Source organism: Amphiura filiformis, chromosome 3 (assembly GCF_039555335.1).
Source record: "Amphiura filiformis chromosome 3, Afil_fr2py, whole genome shotgun sequence".
Classification (NCBI taxonomy): domain Eukaryota; kingdom Metazoa; phylum Echinodermata; class Ophiuroidea; order Amphilepidida; family Amphiuridae; genus Amphiura; species Amphiura filiformis.
Window position 1 is genome coordinate 50,727,613 of NC_092630.1, and position 13,892 is coordinate 50,741,504.

A 13,892-nucleotide genomic window follows, 5' to 3' on the forward strand; every position below is an offset into this window, starting at 1 on the left:
TGTAAATTACGATTATTATTTAACTGAAATTGTTTAATTTCAAGTTGAAATGCAGTCAAAATCTATACGTCCCCTAAAAACATGGCCTTACTTTTTCAAATTTCAAATGGAGTAACACATTGAGGTAACCGCATTTGATTCGCACTCCCTGTATGGATGTTGACGTTGGCGACGCCGTGATCTTTGTAATTGATATTCCGTCAAGAAACATTGGTTAAAAGTTAAAATGAATCAAAATAATTATATACAAATATTAACTGTCTATGAGTGTAATGGTCGAAATATAATCACGAGGTGAAAGATGGATTGTTCCATTCCACGAGCCGGAACGGCGAGTGGAATGGAACAATACATCTTTCACCGAGTGATTATATTTCGACCATTACACGAATTTAAGACAGTTAATATTTGTTTTATATCACTCATGCATAAATTCTATTACTAAAATACTATTTAAGGTAGGAAATACATTTATTCATCAACATAACACCATGTTTTGCGGTGATATACTTCACATTTTGGGGTCCACCCCATAACCAAATCGGCGAGTCCAAGAGTCAGCGCACGGCTTGGCGCAGGCGCACTACGGCAAAACGATGGTAAAGACTATCACACGGAGAGGGTGATAGTAAAAATGGCAAATGGTAATCAACCAATGAACTGTCTAGAATTTATGTATGAGTGATATAATATTGAATAACGAATTCCACGTCGATTATTTAGAGTATGCCTCTTTAATGTCAAAATATCCAAATCTGGAATCCCCAATCGATCCAATCTCATTTTGATATCTTTAAAATAACCATTTTACAAGCTCCACGCTTATTCAGCTGCAGATTCAGATGTCGACAAGACAATATCATTCTGCGTATTCCTTGGTAACCTAAATGTCTTGTTCCTATTTTTGTCACTTTCACGTCCACTTGTTTGTCCTTCATAATCATCATCTGTATTGGAAAGTGTCCCATAGTCCGTGTATCTTGCACTGTCAATTGCGGGTGACACTCGTCTTCTTACAGACCACGAGAGAAGTGTGGAATCGGCTCCTAAATTCAAGGCACGTTGAAAGCTGCCACGTATCCAACCATATATCACACAGTTTAAAAATCCCTGCAATGGCGACATTATTGACTAAAATAAGAATGAAAATAGCAATATGTATTATAATGAAAGAACTAATTAATAAGCGCGCGTGTGGGTGGTGCGAAGTTTGTTTTGTGGGTGTGTGGCTGGAACGAACTACCTACATATTGAGACTACACCAAAAATGTGAACAGCTTTAATCTAAATTGATAACTTATTTGTATTCTACGGCATTATGTAAATAGTGTATATTTGCCATTACGGCTCATCTGAACTTTTTCTATTAAATATAACGAAAAACCGGCGCTTTATAAATGTTTTTGATCGATTGATTTACTGATTCGGGTGTGTGACGTGTGGGGTTGGGTACGAGTGGGTTACACGAAATGCATCAGTAACATTATTATTATACTCATAATGCAGCCTTTCCAATTTCAGCAACGTCTTAAGGGAACTGGAATGAGCGTTTTGAGCGTTTCGACAGCATTTTTTGTGGGACTTGAGAGCACATCAGACCTATCGAATTGCATTCTGAATACGAAGAATGTCTTTCTGATATCAAATAATTTTCATTTTATGAAATTCACGATATAATACAAATTTTATGACAAATTATTAAAATTTGATATTTTTCACATTTTGGAGATATAACAGTCCTCGAAGTAAATTTTATAAATTTAATGATATAGTCTTAAAATGTATGTAGCTGGGAGGAAAAGTCGACGATCAATTGAAAATTTTGACCTTTCATATTGAAGATATGGATATTTTTTCCCAAAAAGACCTAATTTTTTTTGGGGTTTTGGGAAAAAAATCCATATCTTCAATACGAAAGGTCAAAATTTTCAATTTATCGTCGGCTTTTCATCCGACCTACATACACTTTAGGTAGAAATCATCAGATTTATAAAGTTTACTTTGAGTACTGTTAAATATCAAAAATATCAATTTTTAATGATTTGCCATAAAATGTGTATTACATTGCGAATTTCAAAAATCAAAATTATTTGATATCAGAAGGCCATTCTTCGTATTCAGAATACAATTCGATATGTCTGATGTGCTCTAATGTCCCACAATAAATACTGTCCAAATGTTCATACCCCTTCCCTTAACGTTGCTGAATTATATTTCTGATTCCAAACATACCTGTAGCAGGTATAGCCAAAACATGTTTCGAATATCGATGCTTGAATACGACATCAGTCCAATGATTAATGCTATAAAAACAATGCAAAGGAATATTGACATTATCGAAACATTTATATCAAAGGATGCTGTGAATTTTATTCATTTTGAACAATGCCTACAAAAAACGAAGGTGATTAACTCACGTATTAGTGACGTTTCACCACTACACTAGTGGCCTCATCAGACTGGCAACTCATCACATTTGACTGTTTCCTTTTATGGGTAACAGGAAGCACCGTAGAGGGCGTGATGAGTTGGTCAAAGATGTTGTTGAGCGCCCAGGCCCCCTCGTCCTTGTTTAGAGTGTCATGTCATTTTCTGCGGATCTAAATGGCTTCTTTGAGCCACCTGGTAGTCTTATCAGCTTCATGATCAATAACTTCAGAGTCCTCCCTATTGATTGAGTGATTTGTAGAGGCCACATGATCAGTGATGGCTGATTTGTGAATGTCTGTGACAGAAGATTTGGAATTTGCACGTGTAAATGGTCTGAATTCAAATTTCTCGACCTCTTTCTGGTGCTCGAAGGGCACCGAAGGGACGGCCAGTTTCACCAATGTAGGAACTGGAGCAGTCACCGCAGGGGATCTCGTAATGGCCTCCGCTTTTTGTTGAGGGAGAAGTCTGTCCTCAGGGTGGACGGAAATACTGTGAATGATGCGATGTGGAATCATGATAGTAGAGAACCCGTGTTTTTTTTTAACACACGGGAGACTCGCTAAGATACGCCCTCTATGTAGGGGACCACAACCATGCCTTTGCTTTTCTCACTGTCATCTTTTCGCTTTGAGGTAAGTTTTATCTTAGGAGTGTTTGACTTTCTTAATTGATCAATCTGGATATTAACCGCAATTGGTTTTAAATGCTTCGCGAACTTTATTCTCCTCTTTTTGTTTGTCCACTTCCTTTGACGCGTCACTCCTGTCTAACAGCGTTCTAACAACTCCCAGCTTTTAATGTAAGTGGTGGTTGGAGGAGATCTGAAGATATTGGTCAGTGTGCGTTTTCTTTCGGTAGAAGCGCTAGCAGAGTTTCACTGATCCATCAGATTTTCTGGTGATTATGGTGTCGAGGATTGACGAGGAAGGGAATCAAACCTTCTTGTTCTTGCTCGTATAAGAACTTGACCTGTTGGTGGGGTCGATGGAATTTAGGTGTTCTGTTAGGTTGTCTACTTCTCCTTTGTGTACTATTTCCAACACGTCATCTACGTATCTTTTCCAGAGACTCGGGCGACAGGCTACAAAGGTAAAAGGGCCGTGGAAATGGCTTTGTGTTCCAGCCAGTCCATGAATATATTAAACGCGAGGAGGATAAAGGGACTTCCCATAGCCATGCCGAACCGTTGGCGGTAAGTATCACTCGAGTAGTTAAAGTAGGCGACAGTGGCAATTAACAGACAAAACTTTGTAAGTTCGATGATGTCATTATAGTAAGGATAGTTCTGTTTTTGAGGTCTTTATCCTCACTAAGTCTTTCACGGAGCACATGAAGAGTGAGATCGATAGGGTACTGGTAAAGAGCGCCACCTCATCGTGCGAATTAAGGATCTCATCTTCAGTGAGGACTATGTCTCAGGTCTTCCGCAAGACTGTTAAAATTCAGAACGTGGTGTTCAGATTGGCCAACAATGGGCTCAAAACTGAGACTAGTAGGTATACTAGTCTCAGGCTCAAAATATCAGCTACGGACATGCCACGTTGTAACCGATACAGCCTGTAAAGTCCACGATGGGTCGCAACGGGGGTTCCATCTTTATGAATTTTTTGGATCTGCAGAAAAGGACATGACACTCTAAACAAGAACGAGAGGGCCTATGCACTCAACAACATCTTTGACCAACGTATCACGCCCTCTACGGTACTTCCTGTTATCCATAAAAGGAAACAATCAGATGTGATGAGTTGCCAGTCTAATGAAGCCACTAACTAGTGTAGTGGTGAAACGTCACTAAAACGTGAGTTAATCAACTTCGTTTTTTGTATTAATTGTTCAAAATGAACAAAATTCACAGATGAAATCAACATTCCTAATGAACTTGCTCAAAGATTATCAAAGGACTACTACCCAGCAGGTTCTGTGATTAATGATAATACTGGTATATCAAAATACAACATAAGATGCACTTAATTTGATACACCTTCTGGTCATTTAAAGAGGGTCGATATTGCATTTGGAGCTATTTGGTAGAAGCAGATGTTTCAATAAACACTAATTATGATGGGCAACAATCATTTTTATACAGCCTGTATATCTTTCTACAATAAATGAAAAATAATATTAAAACTAAATTTTCTCACAACCTACATAAAATATGAAAGGGCTACTATATACAGAAGTTGAGATATGAGGGTGGAGCTAGAACCCTCGTATTACGGTGTTGGTAGTTGCAGGAGCAGTGCTGACTATATAGGGCTATTATTATGATAGTGTTGGTAGTCATAGTTGATCTTTATGGAATTGGACTGGTGTTGATGCTGCTGTAAGTATTGTTGTTGTTGGTGGTCTTGTTATCGTTGCCATTGTTGTTGTTGCTTTATTATTTACATACTTACCTGGTAACCAACAGATAATGAACACGGAACAGTAAAGTATGCCCCTATTACGTACTCTTCGCGCCTCGTCGTATTGCCGAGGACCAATCACGCCTTGTAGATTATGAATACGTCGTAATGTTTTATGAGTTAATGAGTACAAAACCTAAATGAAAAAAAAAATGAAAAAAACAAACAAACAAAAACCGCAAATTATTATTTCAGTCGCGGCACGTAAGATCCAACAAACACCAAATTCGTCACAGTCAGATCGTTATTGAGGAGTTTTTAAAGTCTCTCAATAACGATCATAATAACGAGCTTAAAACTTGCTTCGCCATTCTTAATTCTTAATTTTTGTGTAGTCCAATTCTTCGCAACATGATCGTCGCAACATGATCCATCAAGCACTCCAAAGCTGTTAAAAATTACTTACAAAAAGTCCGGTTGAAACGGCTAGCAAAACAAATAGGAAAAATGACTTCAACGCCAGTCTTGCATTTATTGCATCTTGTGTTCGATCCTGCAAAGTAATCATCACATTTTATGAGCTTTACCTTGTGTCAAATAAATAGGAATTATCAAATGATCAGCAAAATCTCCGATCAAAATTCCCAAAATTTGTGTTTTCTGTTATTGTCATTTACATCGTTTTGCTATTTTTTTAAATTTATTTATTTATTTATTTATTTATTTATTTATTTATTTATTTATTTATGTTATTTATTTATTTATTTACACGATTTTTATCAACACCTTTGATCTCTAGTATCTTTCAATTGATTAACTTACTAAGCATGGATCCTTGCTTTGATGAAACATCACAAGACACCTGCAAATGAGCACATCAGTATGGTTAAGGGTTGACGAGGAATTGTTGGTCGAAGCAATCTAAAAATCGATTTTTATTATCTAGATCAATATATTATTAAAAATTAACACCTTGATTTTTTGCAAAAGTTCAGTCTACAAATCGTATACTTTGCAAACTTGCTTAATTTATTGTTGTTAATGAGTTATGTACGTTTTACCAAAGTGTTGTTGTTTCAGCCCTCTTCACAACGTAACTCAAGAACCGCAGCACCTATAAAAGTATATCTGTGATTTTTAATTCTCCTACACGCTCGCTATGAATTGAGCAATGCAGTTTTTGCCAAAGCTCACAACCATTCGTAAGATACTGTGAACTACCAAATCACAACAGTTTAAAATAATTAATAACCTTAAAGGTCTTATATCTGTGGAAATACTATAGGCATATAGGGACATGACATTAAGTCTGGCTATAAACACGATCTTGATTCCGATTAAAGATTTCGTGAAAAAAAGCTCCATGTCACTTGGTAAAAATGTCCAACATTATATACTGACCAGATGTCCTCCAGTTTCCTATTGTTAATTTACAGGATAAGGTTCAAAATATCGCAGTTTAACCCTAAACTCTTCTGATAATGTAGTGAATTAGCTTAAAATGGCGGATTTATGGAGACTGAATTTGAGTTTTTTGGGGGTAAAATTTCCGAATGTATTATCAAATATATTGAGGTTTGAGGTGATATTTACTGAACCTTAATACCAATTCGTCAAAACAGAAGTGCACTTGTAATCTACCAGTTCTGAAAACGGGAGGAGCTTTAAAAATATGTCTCTTAAAGGTGGTGCGCACTCAGAAAGTTTGAATGGCTCCTGGGGCCAAATGTTATAAATTTACTGTACACAACGAAATAGCGTGAGTTTATTGGACAACCAGGAATCCTCGCAGTTGTTTGTGTACCGTATTACAATTGATCCTAGCCTCCAATCTTCCTGAGTACGTATCACTTTTAAGAGACATATTTTAAGCTCCCCCATTTTCCAAAAATTGGTACATTGAAAGTGTATTTCAGCTGTGACGAATGCCAATTGCTGACAAAGTTAAGGAAATATCACCTCAAACCCCAATAAATTTGATAATAACAGAACAATGTTGCATAAAGTCCGAAATTGCCCCACAAAGCCTCCTAAATCCGCCATTTTATTTAAATTCGCTACATTATGAGCACCATAATGTAAACTAATGAAAAGCACATTTTCTATTAAACAATTATTTCACACCATCTCCCGACACACCCCAATTAATATTTAGCCCGTGCAGTTTATGCAGAGTTGCAGATCCCTTCCAGACCAGTCGTGGAATTTTGCGAAAAAAATATTCCATACTAAATGTCAAAGAAATTGCCATATAATTATGCCTACGTAAGTACGTACAATGGTTTTTCATACAAAAAGGTGTATGATGCGGTATTAAAACTGTTTAAGACTAACTTACCCATAATGATATCTGGTACATATTGGTGGCATTGAAGAACTTATTCTTTGTGTCGGTAGTACAACACCTATTACCATAAATATTGGTAAAGCCCATGCGATGGTGTATGCTAATCCCATGTACCATGGGGTACAAACGTTTATCTATCAAAAACATCAATTTTTATTCTTATCATCAGTTGTGGATTTAAGGTTAGACATTTCATGACATTAACATAAATAAAGTTCATATTTCAGATTCGTATATTGATCAGTATGCAACATGGAAGGTAAATATGTGAGCGTACACCACGAATGAGCCGTAAATTCCGCCCGGTCAATTTTGTTTTATTTCGTGTTTAGAAAATATATATCATACATGTCATAAGCTTTAAATGGTATATCATTTGACTTCAAACGATATCCAGAAGCGGGGTTATGGTTTGTTGAATTTGTTGAACTTTGCTCCTTCAACAAAATGGTATTCCTTTGTCGGTTCTACATGTGTCTCTTTTCCCACATTGCTGGTAATAAATATCAAACAGTCATAATTGGCGGTCATTTCAAATCATCCCCAAGTCAACGAGGTGCAGGAATGTCCTTTCATTGTTAATTGTTGGTTATACACACCTAGACAAAATACAATGCTTTGTAACCCGCCACTTAAACAGGATTTAGCCAAAGCAAACAAGGACTAGAGATATTTAAGAATTCTATAGACATAGGTATAAGCTTATTATCCTCTTCAACATAAGGTATAAGCTTATTATCCTCTTCAACAATAGGATTATTGATTGGCGCTACTAAAATCAGATACATGTAGCACTGACTTGAGGCACCTATGAATACGACCTTCATGCACATTTTACACTACTCAGCATACAATTTAGGACATTTACGGCTCATTCGTGGTGTACGGTAACATTATCATTATGCAGACGTGGATATCCAAAACAACCTCAAGTTATATTATTATGATAAGGGTTAGGTTAACTCTAACCATAACGAACCCTGATATAAGATGAGTTGATGAACATTTCCACGTCCCACGTCTGCATATAGGTAGATATTAAGGGCGCGCCATTAGATGTTGTGTTTGGGGTTGGCAGAATTTCGCTGAAGTTCCCTTGAATTCCAATTTGAATGTATACCTTTATACAAAGCTGAGTGGGGCTTTTTATTCATCAGTATAGGGTATTCACTGGTGGGCGAATTAAAAAAAGATAGCATTTTGATGCAGTAGTAGTTTTTACATGACCAACTCACAGGTTCTCTGTCGTTATCATATGCTGGTTGCCTCCTCTCAGATAGCTGCTCTTTCGTCCTCACGTATGCTTCCAGGGCATATACAAATGTCAACATGAATGTGCTTAAATACAGACCCTTGAAAGAAAAATGATAACGGTATATGTTGTATTCATTATTACATAACATATGTATTATGTTGTAATTTAAATTGCTGCTGACAACTAGTGCCAGCCGAATGCGCCGCCAAGGGGCCATGAGAGAATTTCTCCCTACAGCTGGTCTTTGTCCCTCGCATGCTCTCCCCTTTAGAATAAAAACATAACTAAGAAAAGCCAGTATTTGGGGGAAAATTAAGTATTTTAGGTACATTTTCCGATTTCGCCCCTCCCTCATTTCACTTTAGTCCCTTCCCCGGGTAGTTCATGCAATTCAAGTTACCCAGCTTATCACATCGTCTCACAGCGTTATAATCTTCTACCTTTACATCTCATCGCACTATCGTTGTTTATAACCCACGAGATTTACTTGGCTTTAGTTATGTCAAAAATATAACTCGTCAAAATCAGAGATTCAAAGTCTCAACATGATCAATATAAAATACAGTACTCACAACTGCTAAACCGGTGACCCAATAACAAACATAAGGTGCTTCGTCGTTATCGTAACCATAAATACTAAGACCAGTTATAACAAAGACTGCTGCCAACAGATCAGCCATAGACAGGTGAAATAACGGATGAACCTAGCCAAATCAACAAAAAATGTGTTTTATATTTGAAAGTAAATGGAAAAACAACACAAATCTTATATAACATGGTACGAAGTCCACCAAATGAATAAATACTAGTATCTGCATTTCACTATAGTTGTGATCCAGATTTCATTATAAACTGATCTCTACATCATAATTATAAAAACAATATTGTTTATCTATACTATATGAGTGGATATTTATACGTAGTGGTAGTAATGATTAGAGTTAAAGTTCCACACTTCACTATTTTTTCGCTTACCTGGAACGTTTTTGCTTAGTGACTACCGTCTTTAGCAGATGGTGATGCTATGATGATATATCTTGTCTACATGTCAGACAGTCAGGTGTACGACCCGAAACTGTTTAAAGGGTTCTGTCTTGTGTTTCAACTGCCAGCGCAGCGCACTCATTATATTAGCGTATTTTGCGGTTTAAGTAGTTATTCCCCAACAATCCTGAACGCCCTGCGTAGCTTCATGTGTCTAGGCAAGTGACAAAACCTTTTATTGGCTGTCTCCGAGAGCTTCCGAGTCCTGGTTTTGAGAAGTACTTTGCTTTCAGGACTGCTAGTTCAAGGACGGTAAATAGATCGATCCTATTTGGGATAATGACTTGCTCCTGCCCAGGGGTGTCATAATAAAGGACAGTCCTGATTGTAGACAAAATATCATCACAACATCCCCATCTGCTGAAGACGCTTCTACGTGGATACAGAACAATATTAAATTGAGCTTACCTCCGGTCTAAAGACCTTCTTCTTCCAGATTGCTATGCAAATAATAGAACCAGCGCCTAAGATACTGAAAAAAACACCCACACACGTTGATTTAAAACTGAGAACGAGATATGAAATGATTGTTTTATGAGTATTTTTGCATTTCACAGTGCGCTGGGGTGTGTGTGTGGGGTGTAACAACGAGCAAAATGGAAAGGAGAAGGTTAGGAGACACGTGGTTCAGTTCGTCAAAAACATTATGATGTGCGCCTTAAACTATTTATTCTATACTGCGCCAATAAAGTATCCTTACACTTGGAAAAATAATCACAATTTCAAACCTGAACAATATTTGGGTACATTTGTTTTTGTAATAGATGCACTACTATCTAATCCTGCACATTATGACACCACATTGAATCCAATGTGACCTCAAGAAGTAAAGTTACAGGCAATTGAATAGACAAAGGTCCAGTTTTAAAAGTGACAAACTTCCTTATACAAGGCGCAAAAAGATTCCAACAAGCAAAACAAAGAGACAACACAGTTTCTTCAATGAAGCGTTATTTAAAGCAGTTTTTATTTCAGTTTTTACTTCTCTGTACTTTTCATAAATTTCATTTTATTTGTCAGTTCTTTTGTTTCAGTTTTACATACTGCAGTTACTGTCCGTTTTCCTATACACAATACACAGTGCTCTTTCCCATTGACGCGTGACCTCTACAAATAGCCCTACGTTAAAAGTATGGGGATATGACTAGTTAACGTCGCTGTGTGAAAAATAACCGGCCAATATTAAAAGTACTCTTCTAAAGTTCTAGAAAATATAGTTTTTTAACATGTCCTAAATTTTAGCTAATTTAGATGTTTGGAAATATTCGTACTTTGGTGTTTTAGTTAATGTTATAGGTAATAGTACATTGCCTAGTTAACGTCGCTGTGTGAAAAATAACCGGCCAATATTAAAAGTACTCTTCTAAAATTCTAGACAATATAGTTTTGTAACATGTCCTAAATTTTTAGCTAATTTAGGTGTTTGGAGAGGGTCGCACTTTTGTGTTTTAGGAAGGATATGTAAACGACAGATAACACCAAAAATATGAAGAAATTATTTCCAAACCGTGTTAAGTCAACAATCATTATGTTGCTCATTTTCAAGAATGCTGGTTTACAAAAAGCAGGCCATTGTCTCATTTCGTGAACAAAGGTACACATACCATTGTTTCCTTTCGTTTCCTTTATAATCGGTTACCCAACTGAAGCTATAATACCAGCTTTATTGCGATATCGCACATGAAAACAGACACATGTGCACAACCAGAGAAGATCCGATTTAATCAGTTGAGCTGTTTCAATGAGTGTTATCTTGGTTTAATAGCTTTTAATGGGGTTCAAGTCCTGCAAAGGTCGAGATGAATTCTACTGTAGACATGACTGCATCATGACTTTGTTCCTTTTGTTTTAAATTAAACCCAAACTCATAAATTAGCCATTCACCACTCTCAAACCAAATGTCTAGTCTGTGGAGTTTTGAATGGGCCAGTTTGTCACTTTTAAAACTGGACCTTCGTCTAGTCAAATGCTTGTAACTTTGCTTCTTGAAGTCACATTGGATTCAATGTGGTGTCATAATGTGCAGGATTAGATAGTGCATCTATTAAAAAACAAAATTACCCCAATATTGTTCAGTTTGGAGATTTTGCTAATTTTTCCAAGTGTAAAGATACTTTATTGGCGCAGTATACAATAGAACCAATAGCAACATTGTATGCAAAGACATGGCTCAGCGTATTCTGCACAATCTTACCTCAAAGAGCACGAAATGAACTCCGCAATTCGAACAATTTCCCGCTGTGACAAAGTACAAAAAAGTTCACTGTAAGAACGTTCTATGTGTAAACAGTAATCAGACGGTAAACAGAAATAGCAACATAATGTATATACACCTCGATAAGTAACAATTATGGAATACGTCAATTTAGTAGCAAAATAGCCAACAAATATGTCTTTCATGTCACACATTGCCACTGATTCAGACAGCCAAAAGATCATGTAAATAACTATGTGACGTTTCGTAGATCCCTGGCGTAGATCATGCTAGAGAAATGAATGGAATCAGTACATAAACATGATAAAAGCCATAATTTACTTACTTCATCCTTGTCCAAAATCTCGTCAGTGATGTTTTTATCAGTTCGGTTCCCCATGCCGATGCCGGTTTGAATTGATTGCGAAGGCTGCGCCTCGCTTGAACACCTGCACTACAGGCAACTTATACAAACCCTTGTCCTTTCACCTCTGGTAGCTTCTGGTCATACCAACTGTATTGTAAATTCTGGAGGCCCCAAACTATACAGAAGAACGTAACCTTGATCGATGCTGCAGCTATGTCTTTACGTTTTCAGGTCATTATTGATGCTCTTTAAAATTGTGCCTACAACTTTTTACAAGTAGCTAAATCTTTCCATATGTCTTCAAGTGTATATGTTAAAACGCCATATGCAGGAGCAACGCAGCTAATGTTAATAAGTTAACCGTGCACAACTCATGTTCCTACGTGTTTTCAGAAGCATGGTTGCGATTCCTCTATACGTATCAAGGTTACTTTAGTTAACACAGTGGACTTTGACCAATACAACAGAGGAAATCAAAACTCATCTTTACAGTGGTATACTTATTTACATATTGTTATAGGTTATTAGATGCCAAACAAATATAAACAGTTCTTATCACATGATAGTCCGTTCAGTGTTCACATTGATTTCATTGTAATAAAAAGTAAACAAGCTAAAGAAAAACAACGCTCATTTTTTAACCGACAAGCAATTTGCTCGTTATAAAATACATTATACCGTAAACTTTACAAGTACAGCCCGAAGTACAGTCGCAGTTCAATATACCTAAAGCACCATAAAGTGCGATTGCCTTACTACATTATGTAATCGAAATTTCCAAAACATAGAACAGTTCATCGAAAGGTTACGATAAGTCCATTTTATGGTATAGCTGCCAAACTCCAATATTATGTGTCCAGATTTAATTTACATCATATTGCACTACACATTTGGAAAGCTTAGAATCTCGTTATTCTACGAGAATATAATCGCTGCAACAGGTGTGCAAAGACGCCACAATGCCTATTGCTCTATATCAATATCGGTATAAAGACCTAGATCACATAATTTGAGAGTAAAAAGTATGTTGATATAAAAAATTAAAAAAACACAAAAGCAAAAGGAAGGCAGAGAGCAAAAGACATAGTGCAGTTTTGTCCACGGCAAATTCACCGTGACCTTTTCAGCTATAAACCCGCTTAGTGGAGATTACACCGAAATATGCAGTACTAAACCATTATAGTAATCGATTGTCCAATGCACATTTCTTACCACGTGATAATATTAATCCAATGAGCGATCGAATTGTCCGCTACGGTCGACTAATCCAATCGATAATGACGCTATTGACATGTACGGGTGGAGCTCCACTGACTGAGTTTTGGGGATTTTTCACTGGTTTGCTATCATTTACTCATCAAGGCGCTCCACCGTTATTATAAGGACTATGCTAATAATTTAAAGATTGACATGTAGAAAATAAACCATACTTGATTGACAGAAAGTACTAAATTTGTACCCATTACGGTTTTGTGGCACTCCTCTTCCAAACGCGACCAAGTCAGGGCGGCCCGGAGAAGCAAAATGTGCATTGGATTAACACGGGAGTTTGGATAAGATGGTAGATTTCCTTTCTCATATATTTTGAAAAGAATAAGTAATTGAAACATAGAGCAAGTACTAAAATCAGAGCTTTTATACTTTTTGATATATGGCGCTAACTATAGTTCATCTCATATACCCACAGCACAGCGCAACAAGTACGGGTCAATTACCTATGTGAGTGCCCCTGTGTTGTGTGCATACATGTAGTTAACAATAACTGCATGATGAGAGGGGGGAGGTAGAGAGCGAGGGGAGGAGAGAGTAATACAGAGCAGATATAATACATAGCGTTCCTATAACTCGTATTGTTAATTTATCGATTATGACAGATACTGTCCCTAGTAACATTGGCTAAGGTTACC

General features: G+C 36.9%; 2 protein-coding genes across 2 annotated transcripts in view; one reads left to right on the plus strand and one right to left on the minus strand.

The window, feature by feature from the left end:
• The window catches only part of LOC140148677 (MICOS complex subunit mic25-a-like), a 358,926-nt gene that overhangs the window by 325,770 nt on the left and 19,264 nt on the right, over positions 1-13,892 (plus strand). The gene's annotated exons all lie outside the window — the stretch shown is intronic.
• Positions 736-12,256, minus strand: LOC140148674 (transmembrane protein 116-like). The gene is made up of 11 exons (XM_072170706.1): positions 11,965-12,256; positions 11,619-11,662; positions 9,833-9,896; positions 8,953-9,084; positions 8,361-8,477; positions 7,117-7,259; positions 5,601-5,640; positions 5,245-5,331; positions 4,830-4,974; positions 2,233-2,303; positions 736-1,131 (listed from the first exon to the last, which is right to left on the minus strand). The coding sequence occupies exons 1-11, from the start codon at positions 12,016-12,018 to the stop codon at positions 823-825; spliced, it is 1,206 nt and encodes a 401-aa protein (XP_072026807.1). The 5' UTR covers positions 12,019-12,256; the 3' UTR covers positions 736-822.